This window comes from Monodon monoceros, unplaced genomic scaffold (assembly GCF_005190385.1).
Source record: "Monodon monoceros isolate NGI ecotype Baffin Bay Population unplaced genomic scaffold, NGI_Narwhal_1 Super_Scaffold_21, whole genome shotgun sequence".
NCBI lineage: Eukaryota > Metazoa > Chordata > Mammalia > Artiodactyla > Monodontidae > Monodon > Monodon monoceros.
The window spans coordinates 147,414,931-147,441,010 of record NW_021703778.1 but is presented as its reverse complement, the minus strand read 5'-3'; the positions used below and the strand labels follow the sequence as shown (position 1 = coordinate 147,441,010).

Below are 26,080 nucleotides of genomic sequence, written 5' to 3'. Positions count from 1 at the left end.
AAGAATAAAGTTAACCAAGGAGCTACAAGACTTGCACACAGCAAACTATAAAACATTGCTACAGAAATTAAAGAAGACCTAAATAAATGGAAAGACATCCCATGTTCACGGACTGGAAGACTTAACACTAAGACGGCAATACTTTCAAAAGCAATTTACAGATTCTATGTACTCCCTACCAAAATCACAACAGCCATTTTTGCAGAAATGAAAAAGCTGATCCCAAAATTCATACGGAATTGCAAAGGACCCTGAATAGCAAAAAAATTTTGAAAATGAAGAACAAAGTTAGAGGGCTCACACTTCCCAATTTCAAAACTTAGTACAAAGATACTGTAATAAAAATAATATGGCACTGGTATAAGGATAAACAAACAGACTGACAGAATTATTAAGAGTCCAAAAATAAACCCATACATCTAATGGTCTACTGATTTTCAACAATAGTGCCAAGATTATTCAGTAAGGAAAGAATAGTCTCTTCAACTAATCATGCTGGGACAACTGGATATCCACATGTAAAAGAATGGAGGTGGACCCTTATCTCACACTATATAAAAAAATTAACTCAAAATGGAACAAAGACCATCTAGCTCTAAATTTAAGAGCTTAAACTATAAAGCTCTTAGAAGAAAGCATAGGGATCATGACTTTGGGTTAGGCAATGGTTTCTTAGATATGACACCAAAAGCATAAGCAACAAGAGAAAAAGTAGATAAATGGAACATCATCAAAATGAAAAACTTTTCCCCATGAAAGAACACTATCAAGAGCATGAAAAGACAAACCACAGAGGAAAAAATATTTGGAAATCATTTTTCTGATAAGGGTCTAGTATCCAGAATATATAAAGAACCCTTACAACTCAACAACAAAAAGATAAGCAACCCGATTAAAAAATAGGCAAAAACCTTGACAGACATTTCTCCAAAGGAGATAATATAAATGGCCAAAAGGAACATGAAAAGCTGCTCAATGTCATTAATCATTAGGGAAATGCAAATCATAACCACAATAAGATACCACTTCACACCCATTAGTATAGCTATATTCTAAAAAACAGAAAACAACGAACGTTACTGAGGATATGGAGAAATTTCAACTCTCATATATTGTTGGTGGGAACATAACATTGTGCAGTCACTGTGGAAAATCCTTCGGCAGTTCCTTAATAAGTTAAACATAGAATTACCATACAACTTAGCAATTCCATTCCTAGGTATATACCCAAAAGAACTAAGAACAGGTGTTCAAACAAAAACTTGTGCATGAATGTTCATAGCAGCACTATTTACAAGAGCCAAAAGCTAGAAACACTTATCCATCAACCGATGAATGGATAAACAAAATGTGGTATACCCATACAATGGGATGTTATTCAGCCGCAAAAAGGAATGAAGTATTGACATATGCTAAAACATGGATGAACCTTGAAAACATTACGCTAAGTGTAAGAAGCCAGACACAAAAGGCTATGTATTGTATGAGTCCATTTATATGAAATATCCAGATTAGGTAAAGCCATAGAGACAGAAAGCTTAGTGGTTGCCAGGAGCTGGGATAAGGGGGTTGGGGAGTGACTGCTTAATGGGTACAGGGTTTACTTTTAGATGAAAATGTTCTGAAACTAGATAGTGGTGATGGTTGCACAATACTGTGAATGTACTAAATGCCACTGAGTTGTATACTTTAAAATGGTAAAAACAGTAAATTTTGTTATGTGTATTTTACCATAATTATAAAAAACAGTATCATTAAACTTATTGTGATAATCATTTCATGATATATGTAAGTTAAATCACTATGCTGTACACCTTAAACTTGTACAGTGGTGTATGTCAATGATCTCTCTATAAAACTGGAAGAAAAAAACAAAAAAATAAACACATGTACACGTAATTAAAAAAAAAAGAGGAAAAATAATTTAATATGCAGAAAACAATTTAAGAAATCACAAATAATCCGTTCAAGTATAAAAAAATCAACAGAATATTCTCATGACCAAGGCCCTTTCCCTAACTAAATATGGTTATCACTTTCTGTAAGATGAGGCTATCAGGGCCATGCCCAGCCCTTCCCTCAGTGGGGAAGGTCATACCTACCTCCAATTACTCGAACATTGTTGTCCTTTGTCAGAATAGCCTCAGCATGGAATACCAAAACTGGAATTCTCCTGCAGCCTCCAGTCCACATGATACATGGATGATCTCTACAACCGTAATAAAAGACTTTATTAATTTACAGCTCAAAATCTGAATTAACAACTGAAGCAGATCACTGTGGTTTGCTGCTTAGCACCTTTCCCCTTCTTCTGGAACAAGCATCCCAAATGTCCTATGGGAAACCATTCATCTCCCATTCTTAGTCAGATGGTCTGTTTAAGATTAACTCCGTTCCTGCTGTAGGGATGGCTCTTGACTGGCTTTAGCCAATCACGGTTTTCCATCCCCCAGTTATAGTTACTGGTTCAGGGATGAGGACATAAACCAGCTGGAGCCAGTGTGTCAGGAGATATGTCATGTGACCCTCTAAGAAAGCGATGCTTTCTCTTCTGTAGCAGTTGCAGGAGAAATGGCCTCCTCCCCTTGATGGTGTAAGAGAATGAGGTCGGGCTTCCCTGGTGGCGCAGTGATTGAGAGTCCGCCTGCTGATGCAGGGGACACAGGTTCGTGCCCCGGTCCGGGAAGATCCCACATGCCGCGGAGCGGCTGGGCCCGTGAGCCATGGCTGCTGAGCCTGCGCATCTGGAGCCTGTGCTACGCAATGGGAGAGGCCACAACAGTGAGAAGCCCGCGTACCACAAAAAAAAAAAAAAAAAAAAGAGAATGAGGTCTGGAAGTGCAAGTGTCATTTTGTGACCTTGGAAGGAGAGCCTGGAGCTGTTGGTAAAGGAGAAAGTCTGCGGGAGCCTGACTGAAAGAACAAGAGAAATGAGATCCTGAGCGGTAAACGTGCAGTTGCAGAATCAAGTCTTTCCTAAATATGAGTTCATAAATTCCCTTTATTATTGAGGACAATTTATGTCTTAGTCCCTGGCACAAATAAGAATCCTAACTAACATAGTCACAATAATTGACAGACCACTTTTACACCCTATAGTCCCTTTTTAAGCCAATTTGATGATCCATCCTAAGAGTCTGAGCTAGGAACCCTAAATTAATACAAGTACCCCCATTAAAACCACATATTTTAAAGGAAGCCTATACCAAATGGAACAATGTTTTCCTCCAGAAAAGGACCTCTGACTTTATTCTCTTCCTATCTTCCAGAAATCTCTGTTTAATCAATCTCAGACAGATGTGTATTTATTCACAGATGAGAAAAATCTCCAACTGCCTTAGTGCATGAAGGTAGGAAAGAAATGACCTGAGTCCCTACTATGTGTCAGGAATTACACTAAAAGCTTTCACATCTTATCTCACTTAATCCTCTTGCCTGCACTATGAACTGAAGAAAAAGTGTTCAGAGAGGTTGAGCAGTTTGCTTAAGGTCATACAGCTGGTTAAGCAAAGGAACAGGTATTAGAACCCAAGTGTCTGTGCTCTTTCCACCCTTCCATCTCCCTCATCACACATTTCAGTGATTTTTTGTATAAACACCTTAAACTCAACCCTTTGGGAACTGAAATTAATCAATTCCTTTTATGGAATAAGATCCATTTAGCCAAGATTCAGGCTGCTCTCAGAAACTCACATGACCACACTCCTTAACAAAGGCCATACCACAAACCTCAGGGCCAAGCTAGACCCTCCCAATACAGGTTTAAACAGATCCATGCGTTGAATGCACAGGCTGCCAGGCTACCAGTCTTAGAGGTGAGGCAGCCTTTAGGCTTGGGATGAGCTGCCAAGAGCTTTACTGAGGAAAGCAGAGAACACCATGCCTAGTTCATTTCCTGGTTTCTAGAAATGGAACGTGGATGCTTATTTTTCTTGCAATTTGACTCGGGTGACAGTGCCCATTTGTGAGAAATTGGTGTTTATAGGGTGCAAGAAGGATTTTATGTGTGTGGTTTGCTTGCTTTTTAATCTTAAACGCCTGTAAAATGTGGGTATAGGGCCGGATGATTCCTATGCTCTCTTCCAACTTGAATTTTTTTCACTACATTTCTAAGTCAGAGGACAGAGGAAAAATTAGGCAGCCTAAACTGTCAAGTCTTAGACAGAAACTCTGGAAACTATCGAAAGTTCCTTGTCAATCCATCTCTAGCTGCAAACTGGCACCACTGTGCCTTAGCACTTACAAACAATGGATTACGGATAAAAGGTAAAAATGCCTGACAAGAGTCAGGAACACAATAAACATACACAGCTGAGAAGAGCCAAGCCCGTAACCGTACTATCTATAGAAAGCTAAATCCCTGACACAGAATCTTTTCACTTACAACCTCTGAAAAGAGAAAAGAGGTAGTAGACAAATCATTAGTTCAGTAAGGTCGACCCAAACACACTTAAGGCAGACGTTGCATTGTCATTAAAAGCATGCTCCCACCAGGTGGTGCTAAAGGAAAAAGATTCAAAATGATTAGGAAGCTGAAAATTGGGACTTTAAATTTTCATTTACACCAGAAACTGGTACATTTTAAGAAATTATGCTTTTACAGACATAAAAGAGCAAAAAACTTGGATGACTAATAACCAAAGTAGACCAGTTTTATGGTTTACTTTACTGAAAGCCTAAGAACGTTTTGGTTTTTAAGAAGCAATTTCATGTGGAATAGATATTATTCACTCCTGGGATCCAGCCTACATAACTCAAAGCCTCGGTGCCTCATTCATACCAATGTCCCTGCTGGAAATGCCTTCCCCACTTCTCTCTGTTCATTTAATCCCACTCTCTAAAGCCCAGCTCACCTCACCACCTCCTTGGAGCCTTCCTTAGCTCCTCCGGCCCATAGTGATGTATTCTTTCACTGAACTGTAGCACTCACTACATAATCATTTGTTGATGATCTTTGTAACTGACCTAAAGCCAGCTTTTACAATAAGAATTAAATATTTTTTTTAGTGACTAAAGAAACCTTACATCAAATTAACGTTTCCACATCTCTATATAAATTTATATTTGGGAACCCCAAACAAAATACAGAAAAAGAGGCCCTTTACATTTACTATTTGAAATAATGCCATGCAAAACAAGGATGCCTGGACAGTTTCTAGCTCTAATGTCCAGGACTGCACGGCATCAATACTTTAATACAGCCTAGGGTTCTGAGCAGATCTAGCAGATATCCATGGATATATATCTTTGGATCAAGTCAACATCCTTAGATGATTTAAGACCATGTAACTTCCAAAACTTTAAAAATGTAAGCACGTTGTTCCAGGTGTGAACAAGATTGACTTAAGATTCCTAATGTATAAAAGAAGTATCTGATAGACATGAGCTGATGGAACATTAACAATCAAAACTCAACAGTAGGGCTTCCCTGGTGGCGCAGTGGTTGAGAGTCTGCCTGCTGATGCAGGGGACACAGGTTCGTGCCCCGGTCTGGGAAGGTCCCACATGCCGCGGAGCGGCTGGGCCCGTGAGCCATGGCCGCTGAGCCTGTGCGTCCAGAGCCTGTGCTCCGCAACGGGAGAGGCCACAACAGTGAGAGGCCCGCATACCGCAAAAAAAAAACAAAAAAAACAAAAAAAAACTCAACAGTAGGAGTTTAAAAGGAAGAGGAGCCATAAGGTCTGTGAATTTGGATGGGGAGGGCGGGGGGAAGGTGGAATGACACCTGTATTTTCACTAACTTCTACTAGAAATTTAATGTTTCTCAATTACGAATATAGGCACCAAACACAATAATAATAGTATTACCTGTGTTTTTGACTCTATCTGAAATTACAGATTTTATTATACCAAATTACAGTTGTTGCAGACATCTCAAAATATCACTGACATTTATCACTGATTGTAAGTTATGGTAGTTATTAAAATTGCCACTAGATCACCTGTGATTACAGTCTTCTCATCTGGTGTGATGAGGATGGAAAACAATTTGGCAACTCTCCACTCTCAAGCAATCATTCAGCTACCAAATGGTGACATTTCACAGTGGTGATCCAGACATCTGTGTTTCTTGGTATTCCCCACTTTTAATTGTTAATCAAAGACCACCCAAGTATGATGGTCTTATGCAAACTAAGCAAAAACAGTCTTCATGTTGCTGTCTTTAGAAAATAAAATCTAACTTTCTCATGTTTTAAATGAATGATCTTGTTATTTAATGTATTAATAAAAACGTACATATTACTATACCACAAGTTTGGTTTTTTAAAAAATCCTGATAACTGCACCTCAATGCAATTGGCATTCTTTGTAATGAAATGTATCTTAAGCACTTAAAAGACCTAAGGTGATCTAAAGCATGAAGCCTCCATTTATTTACTGAATAAGTTAGTCACTCAGTCAGCAAGCATTTATTGAGTGCTTACTAAAATATTAGGTTGAACCACCTACAATTCTCAATATTTGGCTGTTTTTGACCTACCAAAATAGCAATTTCATACAGTTCAACCTAATACTTGTTGGGCCCAACCTATAAGACCACTAATAAAAGAGACAGTCATGAAGTAAAAGATCTTGAATCAGAAAGACTGATGTTTGAAGCAGAAGTTAAAATTTTTGTGAAGTGGGTAAGAGGCAGCACACAGAAAACAAAAAGTCACAAGAAGGCAAAGTGACAAGAGAGAATTATCCATTTAATTATCCTGAATGAGAATGACCCAAATATAATATCAAATCTGTATTATTTTCTATGATCTAACAGTGATGAGAAGCCTTTCCCCAAAGCTTTACTAATGCTTCAATAATTTTTTTTCAAATTACATTAAATAATGTAATCTTCTACTTTATAATAAGAAATACACTTTAAATTCAATATAAAATCCAATAAAAATAATGCCTTAACATTTGTATGGCACTTTATCATTTAAAAGTAATTTCATACACATTATTCTATTTGATCCTAACTATACCCCCAAAAACAGCCTGCAAGGGGCTTCCCTGATGGCACAGTGGTTAAGAATCTGCCTGCCAATGCAGGGGACATGGGCTCGATCCCTGTTCCAGGAAGATCCCACATGCCGCGGAGCAACTAAGCCCGTGCGCCACAACTACTGAGGTTGTGCTCTAGAGCCCGCGAGCCACAACTACTGAGCCTGCGTGCTACAAATACTGAAGCCTGTGCGCCTAGAGCCCATGCTCCACAACAAGAGAAGCCACTACAGTAAGAAGCCGCGCATTGCAATGAAGGGTAGCCCCCAGCTCGCCGCAACTAGAGAAAGCCCACGTGCAGCAATGAAGACCCAACACAGCCAAAAATAAATAAATTAAATAAATAAATTGTAAAAAGAAAGAAAAAAAACGGCCTGGGAGATATCATCCCCACTTTTCAGGTTACATAGCACATGAATCCTAGTGGACTTATACAGAGAATCTTAAAAATTAATGTTACCTTTAAGCCAGATTCTCTCTTTATTCTCTGTGCAAGTAATAATTAATGTTAAAGGAGGCAAAACATCTAAGTGCTTCAAAATCCAGGAAAGCTAGGTCTGAATCTCAATTTATCAATCCAGGAAAGCTAGGTCTGAATCTCAATTTATCACTCTCTGTGCATCCCTGAGGAAGTTCTTTGATATTTGTGGGGCTAAACTTAATAAAGTGGGAATAATAACATCTTTAGATTAAATGAGATACAGCAGTTAAAGCTCTTACCATCACCTATAGCAGCTACACTTATCACTATCATTCATTTATATTACTATGAGAATCCAGCAATGAAGAAACTTGACTCTTATCTAAAAGAACTCAGGAAAGCCATGTGTCTCAACAGACTCAGCACAGGCTACACAATTCTAATGTCCTGCTCCACACTTACTCAAATAACTTCTTTTTTTTTTTTTTAATTAATTAATTTATTTATTTTTGCCTGTGTTGGGTCTTCGTTGCTGCGTGCAGGCTTCCGCGGCGAGCGGGGTCTACTCTTTGTTGCGGTGCGTGGGCTTCTTATGCGGTGGCTTCTCTTGTTGTGGAGCACGGGCTCTAGGCGCGTGGGCTTCAGTAGTTGCAGCACGTGGGCTCAGTAGTTGTGGCTCGCGGGCTCCAGAGCGCAGGCTCAGTAGTTGTGGCGCATGGGCTTAGCCACTCCGCAGCATGTGGGATCTTCCTGGACCAGGGCTCGAACCCATGTCCCCTGCCTTGGCAGGTGGATTCTTAATCACTACACCACTAGGGAAGCCCTCAAATAACTTCTTATTATCATCATTCTATCATCCTAAAGGCTTCTGAGAAAATACCCAATGTCACAGAATTGAGAGACCTACTTTTCTTCAATATCTAAAAATTTCAAAATCTCCTATGTTAGGAGCTCTTATCAAGAGTTGACTAAGAGCTACTACCTGCAACGTCTAGAGCCGATGTTCACTCATGAACCCAGAAACAGAGCCTTATCTCATTTCAGATAGCTGATGGTCACCCAATAATAAGATCTTGAATTAGACCATGTATGAAAACTAAAACCAGAGTCAGACAACACCAAAGGAAGGATATTGGGTAAAAGAGGATTTGAGTAAAAGAGAACTATTTTCCATCCTGAACGCAAAGGGTCAAAAGCAGGCTTGCTATTACTTACTCTTGGCTTACCGCCTCCTCATCCTCTGAGGATGCTGCTGTTTCCTCCAGGTCCCGGGCCATCACGACTGGCATTTCCTTTAGAGTTTGTCATGCAGTCAGCAGACGGGGGCCTCAGGGACCTTTCCTTGCAGATTCACTGGATCATACAATTTGGGTGGCACAGATTCCTGCAAGAAAGCCAAATGACCTGAAACACAATGCAGTTGTCTTTTTGTTCATTACTGCCGATGATCTTCCAAGTAATGAAAATGAATTATTTACCTAAATAGTGTCAAACCTCTAGAGACTTACCTTCTCTCACAGTGCTTCACAAATGCCACAAAAATCAAGATTTTTTTTTCAAACATACTGTCTGTCCTCTGTATTTGAAGAGCTGCTGTGAAGTTTCAGTTTCTCGTTTTTCTTTTACATACTAAATCTAACGTGCAGCAAAAGGATACACTTACTTAAGAAAGTCTGAGGTAGGTGGCTGATTGCCTAAAACATAGATTCCTTGCTAGAAAATCCTGACGTGGGTTAAAAATAAAAACGCAAGTATTAAGATCCTTGCAAACATTTCTTTAGATTCTATGCCAAGCACAGGTAAAATACTCTCATGTTTCCGCTAAAACAAATTCAACCACTAAACGAAAAAATGAATATATTCTGCTGAATCAAGGTCATAAATAGCTGGGAAAAAAAAACAACTGTCCTTCCACACTCTCAAAAATTATTCGCCCTTACTAAAAATCACAAACTATGATCCAAATATCAAATAGACATTAAAATTAGCATATTTCTAACTTAAAATATTTTTAATAGAGAAAAGGTACATGTTCATTGCGTGTCTTTTTGGATGGAATAGAAATTACAGGTAAAGAAAATGAAAATGTTTTAATGACCATAATCCCATTACTCAAAGATAACCATTTAATGTCAATCTTTCCAAACCTAATTTTCCATGCATTAATATATGTGATAAGAACGTAAACAGGGCAAAAAATGCCAATTCCGATAACGATCCTTACACATATTCAGCGAAATGGGCAATATCTAACAATCTCAAAGGCGTTCTTCCGAGTATCCCCAACGGGGCCTCTCAGTATTTCCCAAAATGTTGCAAGTCCCTTAAGTTAATACAAAACAAACAAAACCTCCAAGCGAGGAAGGGATGTCAACCTGTCCTAGGCTGCCAGCAGAGCAGGGAGAGACAGGGCGATCGGAAGAAGATTAAGGGCACTCGCCCAAGGAGCGTCCTCGCCCTAAAGGGATCGGGCCCTCAGTCCCACCCCCGGCTCACTTCAATCCAGGTAGGTCCTCAGATGCTCCCTACAGTAAGGACGCGGGAGACTCCGCCGCAGAGATTCAGCCCAGCGCGCCCGGAAGCCAGCAGCTGCTCCCGGACTCTGAGAGAGAAGTGCAGCGGATGGCGCCCGTCCAGACTTGGGAGCGCACCTCCCTCGGGTAGAGGAGTGCGCTGGCGCAGGCGTTTACCTGGTTCATCTGCCCATGGCTCGGGGCAGGCAGGCGGGGACAGCGCTCTGCGCCTACCTCCCTCCTCCTTCCCCAGCCCGGCTCAAGGCGGCCGCCGACCGCTGCTTCCCCCGTTACTACAACAACCAACAAGCAACCGCCCGCTCGGAGCCACTGCGCAGGCGCCCGCCACCCGGCGCGGAAAACGCTCGGCTTCGGGCGCGGACAATTGTCGTCACCGCCGCGCAGCGCAGGCGCAGGGCCCTGCTTTCCGCAGAAGTCTTGACTTCTTTTTTCCGCTCTTTTTACCTCCGCCGCAAAAAGATTGGCCCCGAACCTGGAGTTCTTCCGCCACGCTCAACACGAGGGGTCACTGCAAGAGCGGCGTACCGGGGGTGTGGCTTGGGCAGCGGCAACCGCTGATTGGCAGTGAAGGGGTTCACGCCCCATCTCCTGCTCGAGCAGAACCAGAACAGCCAATCAGAGCGAGGACTGATGGAAACGACCCAATCCTGGAGACGGGCTGAGAGTGGGAGCGGGGACAAGTGGTTCAGGTGGATTCAGGGCTGGAACTGTGCTGGGGAAGCTTCTTGCTCTCGCTGCTGCTGCTGTTCTTGGGAGTCCAATCGCTAGGTAAGGTGAATGTGGGGGAGAAGAGGTAGGTGTCTGTGTGGCATCTGATTGAGAGGATCCGGACAGTCTGGAAAAATGGATGTGGGATGGAAGGAAGATAGCAGGGAGGCCACCTTGTGGGGGAAAAGAGGTTCCAGAGACCAAGAGAAGAGGGAGCTGGGAAGATGAAGAAGGCTTGATAGGTTCGGAACTAGTGAATGGATGAACGAATGAGCGGCCACTCTGAGCCTAGCACGGTGCGAGGAACCTTTACTTTCTCATGTAATTCTTATAATAACCCTTGAGATAGGTATTTTTAATCTCCATTTTGCAGGTAAGGAAACCTAGGCTGTAAAGTGTAAGTTACTTGCCCACGGTCACACAGCTACTAAATGGTAGGGCCAAGAAAGGAACCTCTCACTGCCAACTCTACTAAACACCACACCTTTTCTGGCCTGGGCCAGGGCAAAATTTGAGAATGGGTGTTGGATGCTCTAGGGGGCCCTCCGAAGCTTTAGGGAAATTGTGCTGAGGGATTGGCAGAGCAGTTCGGAAGAGTGCTCAGGCTCTGTTCATCAGCTATCTGCTGGGGTTTCTGAGAGCTTCTGTGAAACAGACATAAGTTCTGTCAAAGAGGGAGGCCATCCATGCGGCTTTTCTGACCCTGAGAGAGCCTGAGTCTCCTGCTGAAGGAGGGTGAGAAAACAAGGAGGATGGCAGGGGAGGGGAGTGTGCACTTCTTGGCCCATGCTGTAACTGCTTGTGATTCCAGTAGAACCCCATTCTCTCTGGACTTGGACAGAGTCCACTTTTGTGACCCATTTTCACTGAGCGATTCACCCATTGACCCTTCCTTCTCTAGGACTCTTTGTTTTTTGGTGCTTCACACTGTCTTGAGCCATTGCTGACTTTAATATCTGTTTCAGCTGGGTAGTGTAGGAACATAACGAAACATCTACTGCCGAAGTGACAAAGGAAGCCTGATAATTTATCGCCACTTCAGGCCCAAGAAATTAACCTGACAACAGATAAACCATGGGCCAAGAAAACATAACGAAGATGGCCAAGAAGCAATTCCATGATAAGATTTTTTTTATCTACATGGTTTTTACTTAAACCAAGCTGAGTGCTCAGCAAGGGTTGATCTAAGGTTTTGTTTTTTAAACAAAAAGTACATGACCTGATGGTATTTTCTATACAAGTTGAAGACAGAAGTGGCTGTGGTATGCTTGTCTTCCTCAAAAATGGAAACTTCATCAAAATATTCTCAAACAGTGAGACAGTCTTGCAACATATAGACCAACAGACCATGCTTCGTATCTCAGCTCTGCCATCTATTACTGTGTAACCTCAAGCAAGTCACTTAACCTCTCTGTGCCAACCCTTATCTGTAAAATGGAAATATTAAGTGTCTATCCACCTTAAGGATTAAATGAGATAATATATGATAGGTTCTTGGCACAGTGCGTGGCATATACAGGTGCTCAATAACTGTTAGCTATTGTACTAGCTAACCCAACACCAACATTGCTGTTTCCTTCTCCATATAATTTTCTTACTAGTTCTCAAGTCACCACAATTTATTTATTTTTAGATTGTTCTCCTAGTTCATGGAGGATGGTGTACCACAGTAGAGAAAACTTAAGGATGTAAATATTGCCCTCACACCATAGATTCCACTCAAATGTACAAGGCTTTTCTGTGCTTGGAAGGATCTGTCACCAGTAGCCAGGCAGGTATCTGTTAGTAGATTTATAGTCACCTTTGAGCCACTTGCATTACAAAGGAATGACATGAAACGCCAGGCTAGAAGTAAAGATCCCAGGGGACTGATTCCAGCCAAGAGAAGAGAGTTCTGATTTAGGCTAATATTTTTGGAGAAATTCCTTAGACAAAAATAAGCACTGTGCTACTTATTGCAAAGTATACTGTTGACTCACCACTATTAGTATGACTAAATATTGAGACCAATTTTTGTAAGTCTTACACCGAAGTCCATTTTACTTCTTTATAGTGATATTTGTACACCTCCCTTTCTCCTGTTCCCTTTCTTCTCTCCATTTTTTCCACTGGTTTTGTCATTTTTACCCACTGCATTATTTAGCGTTTTTCACTCTGGGTAAAGGTCAGCACACTTTGATTTAAGGTAGATATTCAAAGGCAGTGTGCCAACCCTGTGAAGGGTAACTGGGAGTGGATGAGCCTCAGGTATTTGGAGAGGAGTTTATGAAATGATTGATCAAGTAAGCTTAGTACAGCCCTCATGGGTGGGACACAGGTTAACTACAGAGGAGAGTGAGCTTATGGTTGAAGTACACTAACCATCTGTTGTCTCGTGCCCTTTGCCTTTGTTTCCAAAGCAAAAAGCCCTCTCAGATTTGAGGGGAGCCATGAGCCGGTTCCTGAATGTGTTACGAAGCTGGCTGGTTATGGTGTCCATCATCGCCATGGGGAACACGCTACAGAGCTTCCGAGACCACACCTTTCTCTATGAAAAGCTCTACACTGGCAAGCCAGACCTCGGTAAGAAAGCAAAGACCTGCATCCTTTGTGGGAGTGGCTTAAATTGTGGTTCCCACGTCTGGCTATACATTAGAATAACCTAGAAAAACTAAAATCAAACAAAGCACAGGTGGCCATTTCCCTCTCCAGACCTACTTACTGAACCTTTCACCCCCTGGGTGGGGCCCAGGAGTCTTTTTTAAAAACTTCCCAGGTGTATCTGATGCTGCCTAATCTAGCCTTAGGCAGCCAATAGAGTAAGAGACGTGGTGGATAGCACTTGGTCCTTTTCTCCCCCAAGCTTCTCTGAATACCTTTTCATTCATTTTACACTGCCCTAGGCAGCTAGTCTGTACAAAAAGCATTACAAGGGCAAGTGAGGAAACAGTTCCTTGGTGATTCTGTGGTGCCCGACTAGAAAACCATAAAGAAGCTTTTCATATTAGCTCAGCCCCCTTTCAGAAATCAGATCGTGGCGCACATGGTTTATACCCTACGTTGCAGATGGAGAATTACTAATCCAAGGTCTTCTCAAACCGTGACATAGACCTGAGAAGATATCCCAAATCCCTCCAAGTTGGTCTCCCAAATTGAACTTCCGCGGGCGCATGGTGGCCTCTCCCAGTGTCCTGAGCCTCTCTGCTGAGAGTGTCTGCACACTTAAGCTTGCACTTTGTTGCACTGATGTGTGGGGAGGCTTGAGCTGCAGCACCATTTCACAGTAGCTGACAATTCTGTGTCACATTTATAGCTAACCCAGATTCAGGCTCTGACCTAACTCATTTTTCTCTAATATCTGAGTATAAAATGAAACTAAGTAGGCTAAGGCTCACTTTGAACAAGGCTCAAATACAATGGGTGTAAAGAACCTGGAAAAGTGGGCAGGATAGTTCCACTTTTCACGCACCAGTGCAGTTCTCAGATGCTCCAGGAACCTTGTATAGATTCACAGGGTTTAAAGGTTGTCTGGTCTAGCCCTTTGAATTTAAAGTTGACACAGAGAAGCCCAGGGGTAGAAAATGCCTCCTCCCTCATGACCTGGGGGCTGTCCTGGTACTTTTCTGATCATAGCAGGACCCCGGAGCATCCCGTAGAGTTTCACCTGATGCCTAATTTAGTTAGGATTGGTGAGATATTCCACTTCTATATCTCACTCACTAGAGAAATTTCCTGCCTTTTAATCAGAAGAGCTATCAAAATGCTTTATAAAGAATGTTGCCCTCCAGGGCTAACCGTTAGATATTTGTTTGGTATATGGAATTTTTTCTCACCTTACTACCATCTAAAGGTCTTCAAGGTTGTGAATTTGGTATTGCCGTCTGGTTTCCCAAAGGCTGAAAAATCCTTAAAGCAAAATCCTGAAAGACCTTTCAGTTGCCAACGTTGTCCTTTAAAATTTCTCTTGCTCAGTGGACCAGCAAAGAAAGTATCTTTGCTTTCACCGTTCTGGTATTCCCCCTCCCCACTACTGGATGCCTTAGATCAATGCCAGTACATTAATATCACCAAGGCCAGGGAGGTTTTAGAAAATACCAGGTGGGCCCTGGGCCCACCTCCAGAGTGTATGATTTAACTGTTCTGGTACCCAGGTCTTGGTAGTTTTATAAAATGTCTTCAGTTGGTTCTAATAAATGTCCAGGGTCAAGAAGCACTGTTATGATGGACTGTGATCCATACTCAGGACAATACAGCAGTGCCAGAATGAAGCTAGCAAAAGCAGAGTGGCCCCAGCAAACGCCAAAGAAACAGTGCTTTGTTCCCTTCCCACATGCACAGGAAACCAGCCTGGTTAGGGCTTCGTTCACATAAGATTCAGCAGACCCAGGGACTTGGGTCTCTTAAAGACCAAGTGTGGGCATCTAGATGGAGCCCAGTATTTCTGAGTTATCTCCTGTATCAGCCTTGAAAGTCTGCTGACCTCCTAGGCATCTTGTATTGACAGAACCACTCTCCACCACGTTCCCCCAAACCTGTCCGGATCCAGGCTCACTGGGCTTCGCCAACACCAGAGCGGCTTCCAGGGCAGAGCCGTAAACTACTGCAACCAGGAGTTACTGCCTAAGTGGGCTGTCTGTTGGCCTCCTCCTCTTGGAACTCGCCCACCCAACTGTAGGCGTTTGAAGAGGAGCTGAGCCAGTTCTCATTCTGGAATTCTTTCCATTCCTTCTAGTTCCCATGTGCAGCACCAGAGCCTCCTGTGTGCCCAGCCAAGGGGAGTTCAGGCCTAAGCTCCCTGCCCCCTTCAGTGAAGTAGGAAGAGTTTGGAGGGAACCCTGACCCTCCCTTCTCAACACTCTTGCTTTTTTCTGCTGCACAGTGAATGGCCTCCAAGCTCGAACCTTTGGAATCTGGACGCTACTCTCATCAGTGATTCGCTGCCTCTGCGCCATCGACATTCACAACAAGATGTACGTAAGAAAGGGAAGAGCGTTAGCTGCCTTCTGTTGGAAATCAGGTGCTAAGCATACACACTGTGGTCCTCTCTTGGAGACCCGTTAATTTTGATACATTAGCCTTGGATGTGGATAATAAAAGGTTAATAGGTTCCATTCCTTCCAGGCCTAAAAAACATAATAGGTCTGAAGGTCTTTAAAGTTTGAAAATTCTTTGAAACTGACATAGCAAACTGGTTATGTCATGATCCAGTAGCCTGCGTCATACCCCTCTACTCCTTTACTAAAGAGTCAGCCTTTCTTCTACTAAAGAGGTAGTGTGCTCTTTTTAGAGAGGCCATGACATACCTTATTCTTACATTCCTCCTTGAGAAGCAGGAATGAACAGAAATCACGATCCATGATAAAAATGAGCCCACAAGTTAAATGGTTGTATGCTTTATACAGAGTCAGGAGGTGGGGGTGACAGAGAACCCAGGACTCCTCTGTATTCTGCCTCTTCAGGAGACTCACATGGACTAATGTGGAACAGTTGCAAGCAATCACAGCCTCTGGTCTAGATAATGTTGTAACCCGTGCCGGCCACTGGAGGGGGCTCGAGCTTTCTTCCCAACAGCAGTCATCACCACAGTCAAGGTGGAAAGTTTGCTCAGGTCCCCAGGTGAGGCCACCAAAACACCAGCTTCATACTAAAATATTTTTGTCTTACCGAGACTCTCAGCATCTGGGCAAGAGAGGAGATAATGATATTTATTGAGCCCCTCTTATTATGCCAGATGCTTCCATCCACATGGCCTTGATTAAGTCTCCTCTTAGTAGCCCTGGGAAGCAGTGATTTTCATTGCTGGTTCTGTAGATCTACATATAAGACACCCAACTAATTTAAATTGAGGAAGACTGACTCAAGTGGGATTTGAAGCAGGGCTATTAGCACTGCGATCTCTCCAGCTTTATTTTTTCATATTTTTGAACCTGAAACTGGTTTACTTGGTCTAGATTGACACGTATTTTTGGAAGCAGTGCAGTTTAGTGGAAACAGCGTGGGGCCCGAGAATGAAAACAAGAAAATAGGCTCTGGTTTCAGTTCTATTGGTAACTAGCTTTGTAGCAGCAAGTTCATTATAGACCTTCTCTGCATCTCGGTCACTTCATGTATAAAATGAGACTGGTATATCTGTTCTGCCTCTCAGGGTGACTGGGGGGAAGTAAGGGCTGAATAATCATTTTAAAGCCCTTTACCATGATGAAGAATTGCTGTCAAGTGTAAGGGGTATGTCTTTTGCTCGCTGTGCTTTGGGGATGAGGAGAGACGGCTGAGACTTACCTTTACCTCTTTACCCTTTCATGTCCCCTTCACTCAACACAGGACAGCTGCAAATGCTGACTTCTGTTTCCAGCGTTTTTTGAAAGCCTGGGACTTTGGTCCAAGGCCTTCTGATATGCACTCTGATTCTATTCCCTCCCTAACTGGAAACTCAAAATCAACTCCCAGCTGCTCTCACTTTCTGAGACAGTCTGTTCTCAGAAATTCTGCCTATTTAATGTGTATATCTCTAAATAAACCTGCTTTCACTTAAAAAAAAAAGACAACTCCCATACATACGTATTTACTAAGTGTATAAAAACATGCACAGGAATGATAAAAATCAAACTTAAGATATTCCTTCTGGGGAAAAGGAGGCAGAAGAATGGGATCAGGGTGGGAAAAGGATACACAGGAGGCTTTAACTGAAATCCGAATATTTTATTTCTTAGAAAAAAAGTATCTGAAGCAAAAATGTCAAAATATTCAGATTTTTTTTGTATATTTGAAGTATTTCTTAATTTTTAAAATTTCATAGTTAAAAAAAAGGTACCAGCAATCTAAGTGGTCGGTCATCCTGTAACCTCTCTCTTCTCCACCTCCTTGTCAAAGCCGAGGAACAAGTTCTCTTCCCATGAGGTTGTCACCGTGTCCTCCATCTGACCATCTTGCAAGTTAAGATGCAAGATATCCACCCCACGTTGCGAGAGCATCTAAAGGCCCCAGAAAGGTCCTTGCTACCCTTTCCCCACACATGCCCTTCATTCTATGGCATCCATCATATAAGCACTGACCAGCCCCTGGCCAAACATCTGCCAGGCGGGCTTGGACTAGAGTCAAGCCAATTTGAGTAAGTAGAATACGTAAGCATGATTGGTCCAGAATTGTCTACAGTGCCTAGGATTGCCATACTGCAGACTCTGCTTTGCTATTGCTGGCTTCACCACCTTGCTAAGTAAGACTTGCGGAGGCCCTCTGGTTGCCTGGACCATTCCCCTCTCAGTTTAGCAGTTGAAATCTTCAATTTTGCCCTAGATGTGAATAAATTGATGTGATCAAGCAGCCAGGTCTTTCCCAGGACCAAGTCTCCTTTTTCTTTAGCCATAGTCATTTCCTGGGTTTTGATTTGTGTGTTTCAAGTCTGATCACTGCTTTTCCTCTGCACTGAACAAGCTGTACCTTCAGTCCCATCTCTGTCTGCTCCGCTGTAGGCTCTACCACATCACGCTCTGGACCTTCCTCCTCGCCCTGGGGCACTTCCTCTCCGAGTTGTTTGTATATGGGACCGCAGCTCCCACCATTGGCGTCCTGGCACCCCTCATGGTGGCAAGTAAGCATCCAGTGACCCTAGAACTCCTGCAGGAGCTGTCCCAGCCCTCATACAAGCAGTATAAGAAAGTGCCGTGCTTATGTCAGCCACTAATCTTGTCTCTGTATTAAGGTTTCTCAATCCTGGGAATGCTAGTGGGGCTCCGGTACCTAGAAGCAGAACCAGGATCCAGACAGAAGAAGAGAAACTGAGACCAACATCACCACGTCCGAGACTTCATCTTCCACCTTTGCCAGCCTCTTCCTTCACCCTCTTTGCTCTTCAATTTCTTTTCTGCTCCATCTTCCACTTCTAGTCCTTTCCTTTTTTTTTCTTTAATTTAAAACGTTTTAAGATATTTAAATATGCCTACGGCAAGTCGGTGCCATTTAAATGTACGTACCATTTAAAGAATCATTTGAAAATGAATACTCTGTACCTCCATCCAAATCAAGGAATCGCCGGCACATCCGAAGCCCACCGTGTGCCCTTCCCCCACCCACAGCCTCTTCCAGGACCCCTTTTCCAGCCTTCTGCTTTCTTCCTTTTATTTTCACCCGACGATTTGACTTGTATGGTGGGAACACGTGAACTGTGAAACTTAACGCTGCTGCCGCACCTACAGCAGCTGCCACCAAGGGCTGCTTCGAGGGGGTGTCAACCCAAGCTGGGCTCCTCTCTGCTGCTGGGCCCAGGACTCTGAACCATCCAAGGGACAGGCAGCTCTTCTAAGAAGAAGGGCTCCCCTGCAAGTGAGCATGGCTCCTTACCCTTGTGCCTACAGGTGGATCAGGGTTGGAAGAGTCTGGGCTGTTTTTAGACCTTCCGGTCAGCTGTATTTGTGTAATGAGATTTGTAATAAATAGAAAAACCTTCTGCTCTGATCAGTCCTCGTACTTTGACCTCCCCTAAGCCCAGAGCACTCCTGCCCCTCGTCTGAGGCCTAGCAGAGGAGAATCACAGCTTTCTGCTGATCAAATATACCATGAGTAGGACAACTCAAGACTCAGGCAAACCTGGCTGCCTTTTGTCCCTTGCTCATTTCTTGTGAAGTCAAATCTTCCTCCTCTCCACCCCCACCTTAAAGATTCTGAGTTCACAGCTGAACAGCCAGGACCCTCTCTTGTTTTCTTCCCAAGGAAGAAACAGATTCTTGAGAAAGCAGAACCAGGCAGCATAGAAGAAACAGCCGTATGACCATGAAAAGAAGAACACTGGGGCCCAAGGACAAGGCACTGGAGCAGACTGCTGCCATCTAAACACAACCAAGTGTTTATTGAACACTTACTGCATGCCGGACACCTGGGAAAGACAGATGAACGACCCAGGCAATGTCCCTGTAGTCAAGGAGACAGACTAGCAACAAGCCCATACCTGAAAGAACAACTCCAGACAGTGATAAGAACTCTAGAAAACAAGGTACTGTGATCAGGAAGGGGAGGGAGGTGCACAACTTAGATCATCGGGAAAAGCCTCCCTGAGGAGCTGGGATCTGAGTTGAGACTTGAATCGCAGGGATCGTATGTCTTAAGATGTGAGGTGGGCATTTAGGGCAGACTACAGAATGGTGAGGTTAGGGAGTGGAAGATAGGAGATGGAAGGGAGGCAGGGGGCTTGTGAGCGCCTGACAGGAAGCTTGAAGTTGATACTTCAGTTGGGAATTCTCAGTCAGTTAAGGCTCTTTAGGTGAAAATCTTCCCTAACCTAGCTGAACTAATAAAGGTAACATTGGCTCACAAAACTGAAAGGATTACAGGCTTCAGGGATGGCTTGATCAGGACTGAGCTCTATTTCTCCGGGATTCTTTTGGCTCTACCCTCCTACATTGGCTTCATCCACAGGCTGGCTTCCTTTATGATGATTATGGTGCCAAAAGTGGTTGTTACGATTCCAGGCCTCACGTCCCCACCTGGAAAAACAGCTCAGTGTACGAACCATCTTTCCTTTACCAGCTATTGTAGGAGGCAGTAAGAAAAGGAATGATCTTACAGAACGTTAACATGGATGGAGGTCCACAGGGAGCCCACCTAAGAAAGGAATGAATGAAAGCATAAGAGTATGTGGATCCTCTAGGCATGCACCACAGAAACATGATTCCAGATAAATAAAGACAAGATCCCAAAAGATCTAAAAACATGATACAGAGTATTGGCAGACACTATGGGCATAAGATTTCTCTAACAGCCCAGGCTTGGCTCCCTTCCCAGGTGGTTTAAAGTGGAATCATAGTGTTGTCTCTCCACCTAAGAACTGCTAGCAGATACGGAGCCAGAATGCCACAGACACAGTGCAACTCTCTGCAGAAGAAGTGTCCAGGAAACTGACCGTTGCAGCCCACTCACGTAACACACATAAGGTAAATGCAATCGCAAAGGGAAGAGTGGCAGGAAGGGGGACGATTCAGAAGAACTGCAAATGACAAAACTGGATTCCGGCCAGCGAGACCTGTTGAGTGACTGCTCTGATTATAGAACAAACATTCCAGCCACGCCTTGAGGCAGAGCCAGAAACCACAGTGGGCTCTCTGGGCAGCAGGCACACTCAGGTGAACTGTCTTCCTTTGGATGCCGTAGGGAAAGCAGTCCCCGTCACATGTCAGACGTTGAGTTGCAGTCCCCCACAAAGGCCAGCTGTCACCCCTGCAGCCTCATCTTTTAAAAGTCACCCACTAGGATGGCAGTATCTGTGTCAGCAGAAGACCACCTTCCAGGGTACGGAGGCCACAGGAGCACCTCCTCTACCCCGAGCCCCCACCCCTCCAGACCACTCCCGCCACCAAAGCCATCTCTGCCCCAGTACATGACAAGGCAGACCACATGGAGAATCTTTTATTGCCTTAAAACATCTGACATTAACAAGTAGAAAATACTAATTATGTTTTTTAAATAAATCAATGGTTTCAGTAAACATTTTGTTGATACATTTTAAGGGGCTGAAGAGTAAACACTTTCTCCTTATCAAAAAGTAAGGCACCATCACTCTCCACCTCCCCTCCACCCCTACCTCAGTCCTCCCACCAGAAGTGTGAACTTCTTTTATGATGTACAGAATATCTGTACACACACACACACACACACACACACACACACACACCTGGCTCCCCTCGGGCAGTGGCTCAAGCACCCCAGCACCGCTGCCACACAGGCTGCTCCAATATGCTGAGGCCGGGGCAGCATAGGGGTCATGATCACAGAACTCAATCAATGCACAGGAGAAATGACCAAGACGTCTTATTTTTGGAAATACTACCCAAGCCCACGAGTAGAGCCAGACAGCAGGCAAAGCAGGAGAGGTCAGCTAGGGCTGGTTGAAGGGGAATCTTTAAATTCAGAACATCTGAGAAAAAATTATTGCTATTAAAGAAGGGGGTGAGGGGAGAGGTGGGGATGCAAATACTGTCCCCATCAGAGATGGAATGCACTTATCTAACCCAGCAGACCTGAGTCCCGTTCAGTGGCCACCTTCTGCCCTGTCATCTGTCAGAAGCGTTTTGGAGTTCGCAGGGGGGAAGGTATCCAGGTTGGTTTTCACTAAAAGGTACAGACAGTTGGCTGGGCTTGCCCTCCCTCTGGAGAACACGTGGGCAGCGTCCAGATGACAGCAGCAGAGGTGACAGTGACACACACACAAGGCGCTAGGCCAGGACATCTTTTGTAGAAAAGAACCTTTCCATTCCCAAATCGTTTATGGACCAGAGTCCCCAAATTCGTAAGCACCCTCACATCCCGAGAAGGTCAGCTCTCTGAAACCGGCTTCTCCTTCACAGCCACAGCAAAGTTTCTGTCAAGTTTACTGATGTTTGGTTTGATCAGCTCTTGGGAAAGAGGGTTTGGAGACAGACGCCAACGTGAGCCGGGAGAACCTGGTCCCAGAGTCCTGAGGGGTTGGTCCTGATGGTGTTTTCTCTCCCACAGAACGTTAGCGGTCAGTCTGGTGGCCCAGGAATGACCCTCGTCCAGAGCAGCTGCTGCTCCTTAGAATTGGGCTCCTAAGGGTCTGAAGACACTAGGAAAAGTTAACCTCCGGAATAAGCTTTCTTTCCGTGATAATTTGCAGGCTCTCTCCCGAGGGATGGGGTGGAGGGAAGGCAAGGCAGCCGGCCAGGACTGACTCCAGGATTCCCTCTGCCCCCGCCCACCAGCTCCCAGACCTACGTGGGGGAGGGGTGGGGAAGGGGCGGGGAGCCGATAGGCACGTGGTGAAAAGTGCAGTCTCCCCCAGGCAGGCGACACCAGCTCTGCGGTGGGTTCCAGGCGGAGGCACTGACGTCCAAGCCACAGCTATGCCCCCTGGTTCCCTCCAAAAGCTGCTCCGGTGAAGCCCGCGGTGCTGGGAGGGAGAGCTGTGCTGGCTGAAGAGGTGGGTGTGGTCCGTGTTCCCTGAGTCTCAGCACCTTTCTCTCTCAGAGATGCTCCTCCAATACACCAGTGGGGGCTTTGCTGGTTTTGCTCTCGTCCTCCTCCGGGGGTTTCTACAAGGCAAACAAGTGGGCAGCCCTTGAGGTGAAGAGGCAGGGACTCCATCCCGACCGGAGCATCTGCCTGCCAGGGAGTCTGTAATCCGCGGGGAAAACCAGAGTCCCAGGCACTCAGCACCCCTGACAGCGAACAAAGGGAACAGGAACAGAAGCTCCGGCCCGGCCACAAGCGTGCTCCTCAGACACACACACCATCACGACAGAATCAAAGGAAGCACAAGAAGGCAGCTTTCTGTGACACCGCAGCCACCACGGGCCACCTCACTGCGAGCGCCACTGAGTTCTGCTCACCCTTCTCCCCCTTCTGACAGCCTCAGCCCACCTGGACGGACCCCCAGGCGGCTGTGCAAAGGGCCAGGTCTGCACCTCCCCCAGGACTGCTGACCACCCCCGGTCGGGGGCAGCCCCAGGATGAGGAATACTGTTGCCATGTGGGTGGGGCAGCTGCAGCAAAGAACTGTTATAAAGGCAGGATGCTTAATGGCATATGTCAGCTGAGAATAACGTATATATAATTTCCGCATAGGAAAAGAGACTTTGGGTCAGTTTGTCTTCAGTTTTCTTGGGGGCGGATGGCACAGGATTAGAAGACCTTCTGGGTCACACTCGTTAACTGGGTGGGATTTATATATGGAGATTATTCTGTGAGGCCCCTAGGTGCCAGCGGCCAACTTGGGCATTTGTCTGCCATTTTAGGAACACTTTGCTTCTTCCATCAGGGGCTCATCCAGTTCCCAACAAGGCCTCGTGCACAGGCCCCGCCCCACACAGCCCCCACCATCGAGGCTGGAGGAGCACGTCCAGGACACATCAGCTGGAGAAATGGCGCTCCCTCTCCAAGGACACTCTCAGGGCAACCTGTGGCAGAGATAACAGCAGTAGATCCAGCTTCCTGTTCTCCATCCTGCTAACGTTTTGGCACCAGCTCGGCCTCAGCCCTGAGAAGCCCTCACTCAGGCAGCCAGCAGCCGACTTCAGCCACTCAGGCTGTCTCCTCTCTCTGACACACTCATGCACACACTCCCGCCTCTTCCAGAGCCATCACCTTGAAATCACAATCAAACAGGGCTTAGCGCCTCTGTGGCCAAGGACTACTAACTGGTAGAAGAATGGAAACCCAAATGCAGACTGTTGCCATGAAGGTCAGTCATGACCCCCCCCAGCCAGAAGTTCTGGCTCCTTCTACCAAAATGACACACTTCACTGATTAGAAAGAGCAGCTCTGAAAGAGAAAACCAAATACCATATGCTAACACATATATGTGGAACCTAAAAAAAAAAAAAAAAAAACCCTAGGGGCAGGACAGGAATAAAGACACAGACGTAGAGAATGGACTTGAGAACACGGGGAGGGGAAGGGTAAGCTGGGACAAAGAGAGTGGCATGGACATATATACACTACCAAATGTAAAATAGATAGCTAGTGGGAAGCAGCCGCAGAGCACAGGGAGATCAGCTCGGTGCTTTGTGACCACCTAGAGGCGGGGGATAGGGAGGGTGGGAGGGAGACGCAAGAGGGAGGAGATATGGGAACATATGTATATGTATAACTGATTCACTTTGTTATAAAGCAGAAACTAGCACACCATTGTAAAGCAATTACACTCCAATAAAGATGTAAAAACAAGAAAAAGAAAGAGCGGCCCTGGCCAGATGCGCTGCCTGCCCTGCATTCACCTGGAGCTGAGAGTGAATCCCTGTGACAGTTCGCAGGTCCCACTTACACCCACCACCTCGGGGTGTCAAATGACAGCCGTTGCAGGGATGCCCTCTGACAGCCCTGGCTTCCCTGGGCATTAGCCCAGCATGACTCTGGACACCCCCCCATCCCACCAGGCTCCCCCAGATGCAAGGGAGGTGCGGAGACACACAGTGAGTATCCAGGACACCGAAAGCTGAGCACCAGCACCGGACTGGCCTCCTGGTCCTACTCGGTGCTATTTCCCACAGTCCATTCGGATGAGCCAACACCTCCATCCTGGATTAACAAACCTGGTCCTAGTGGACAAGGATCTGGCTGCAAAATAGTGAAATATGGGAACAACCTAAATAGCAAACGAGAGGAAATGGAAATGTATATACGTAGATGTGGGGTTTGGGGGGTGCAATGGTGTAGAAAGGTTGCCAGGCTCTAGTAAGGAAACAATCAGAGTAGAAAACCCAATGTGCACAAGCATATTCATAGAAAATACACTGGGAAATGACGAAATGTTACTAGGGTATCTCTTGGCACTAGGACTATAGGTGACCTTGACTTTCTTCTGTTTGCCTTTATCTGCCCAGGGAAATACAGATTATAAAGTAAACATAGCAAAATCACATATCACTTGACACAAGGCGTCACATTCCAAATTGAAACCTTTTCACGAGAAACCCATCCTGTTATCACGGGCACCTTTTCCCAGGCTCAGGATATATTCGCCAGAGTGTCCCGAATCACGTTTCCTCATCCACGGCACAGGGGCAAACCCATCTCCACAGTGGTGACGCCACAGTTCTCACAGCCTCCTGAGAATAACACTCCTGTCTCAGGCTTTCCCCGTGTCCCCACTGAATGTCCAGTCCCAGCCGCCTCCCTCCACCTGCTCCCTGCTGCTACCTGCCAACCCCAGAGTGTGAGATCAGAGGACAAACAGTAAGGAACTAAAGATTAGCAACCATCTGCCAACACGTATTCTTAAAGCGCTAAATGTACCTCTTTCAGGTGACATTTTTGCCTTAGAAAATTGGCAAAGGTTTTTAAAAATGATAAATACTCAGTGTTGGCTTCATACACTGCGAGAGCAGTGAGCATTGGTAGCATTGACAGTACCTTTCTAGAGGACAGTCTGGCAATACACATCAAAGCTTAAATATGGGCATGACCACTGATCCATTTCTTGGGGAAATACTGTGCTTAAGAACGTGTCCAAAGATTCAGCTCCAGGACATTAATCACAGTATCATTTATAACAACAATCAGAAACAACCTTAGTGTTCCCGGACAGGAAAACTGTTAAACAAATCATGTTTATCCATGTGCGGTCATTAGAACACGGTGCAGTCATTAAAAGTATGTTGTAAGAGACTAATGACCTGATAAAGCACTCGCAACAGGTAAAAGGCACATAGAACAAGATTCCACTCTTGCTTAAAAAATGCATACATAGGGCTTCCCTGGTGGTGCAGTGGTTGAGAGAACGCCTGCCGATGCAGGGGACACGGGTTCGTGCCCCGGTCCGGGAAGATCCCACATGCCGCGGAGCGGCTGAGCCCGTGAGCCTGCGTGTCCAGAGCCTGTGCTCCGCAACGGGAGAGGCCACAACAGTGAGAGGCCCGCGTATCACAAAAACAAACATACATATGTATAGATCATATGTGGACACAGACATGCATAAGAAAATGTAGAAAAACAGCATCTCATCTCT

At 44.9% G+C, this 26,080-nt stretch overlaps 3 protein-coding genes across 7 annotated transcripts in view; 1 reads left to right on the top strand and 2 right to left on the bottom strand.

Annotated features, from left to right (window-relative positions):
- The window catches only part of TTLL5 (tubulin tyrosine ligase like 5), a 307,505-nt gene extending 297,579 nt beyond the window's left edge, over positions 1–9,926 (bottom strand). The window contains exons 1-3 of the mRNA XM_029239548.1: positions 9,905–9,926; positions 8,624–8,792; positions 2,103–2,209 (exon numbers count right to left, since the gene is read on the bottom strand). Coding sequence (XP_029095381.1) covers positions 2,103–2,209; positions 8,624–8,697 — 181 coding nt within the window. The 5' untranslated portion in view covers positions 8,698–8,792; positions 9,905–9,926. The remainder of the gene's footprint in view (positions 1–2,102; positions 2,210–8,623; positions 8,793–9,904) is intronic.
- A 426-nt stretch (positions 9,927–10,352) lies between these two features.
- Positions 10,353–19,073, top strand: ERG28 (ergosterol biosynthesis 28 homolog). 4 transcript variants are annotated; one of them, XM_029236250.1, is made up of 5 exons: positions 10,353–10,710; positions 13,050–13,212; positions 15,509–15,599; positions 18,099–18,217; positions 18,329–19,073. In XM_029236250.1, the coding sequence occupies exons 2-5, from the start codon at positions 13,080–13,082 to the stop codon at positions 18,406–18,408; spliced, it is 423 nt and encodes a 140-aa protein (XP_029092083.1). In that variant the 5' UTR covers positions 10,353–10,710; positions 13,050–13,079; the 3' UTR covers positions 18,409–19,073. The 4 variants fall into 4 exon arrangements, with proteins under 4 accessions (XP_029092083.1, XP_029092081.1, XP_029092084.1 ...); XM_029236248.1 differs by adding an exon at positions 16,089–16,245 and having other exon boundaries at positions 18,099–19,073; XM_029236251.1 differs by lacking the exon at positions 18,099–18,217.
- A 1,942-nt stretch (positions 19,074–21,015) lies between these two features.
- The window catches only part of FLVCR2 (feline leukemia virus subgroup C cellular receptor family member 2), a 62,528-nt gene continuing 57,463 nt past the window's right edge, over positions 21,016–26,080 (bottom strand). For both annotated transcript variants that reach the window (XM_029238240.1, XM_029238241.1), the window contains one exon: positions 21,016–22,667. In XM_029238240.1, coding sequence (XP_029094073.1) covers positions 22,599–22,667 — 69 coding nt within the window. In that variant the 3' untranslated portion in view covers positions 21,016–22,598. The remainder of the gene's footprint in view (positions 22,668–26,080) is intronic.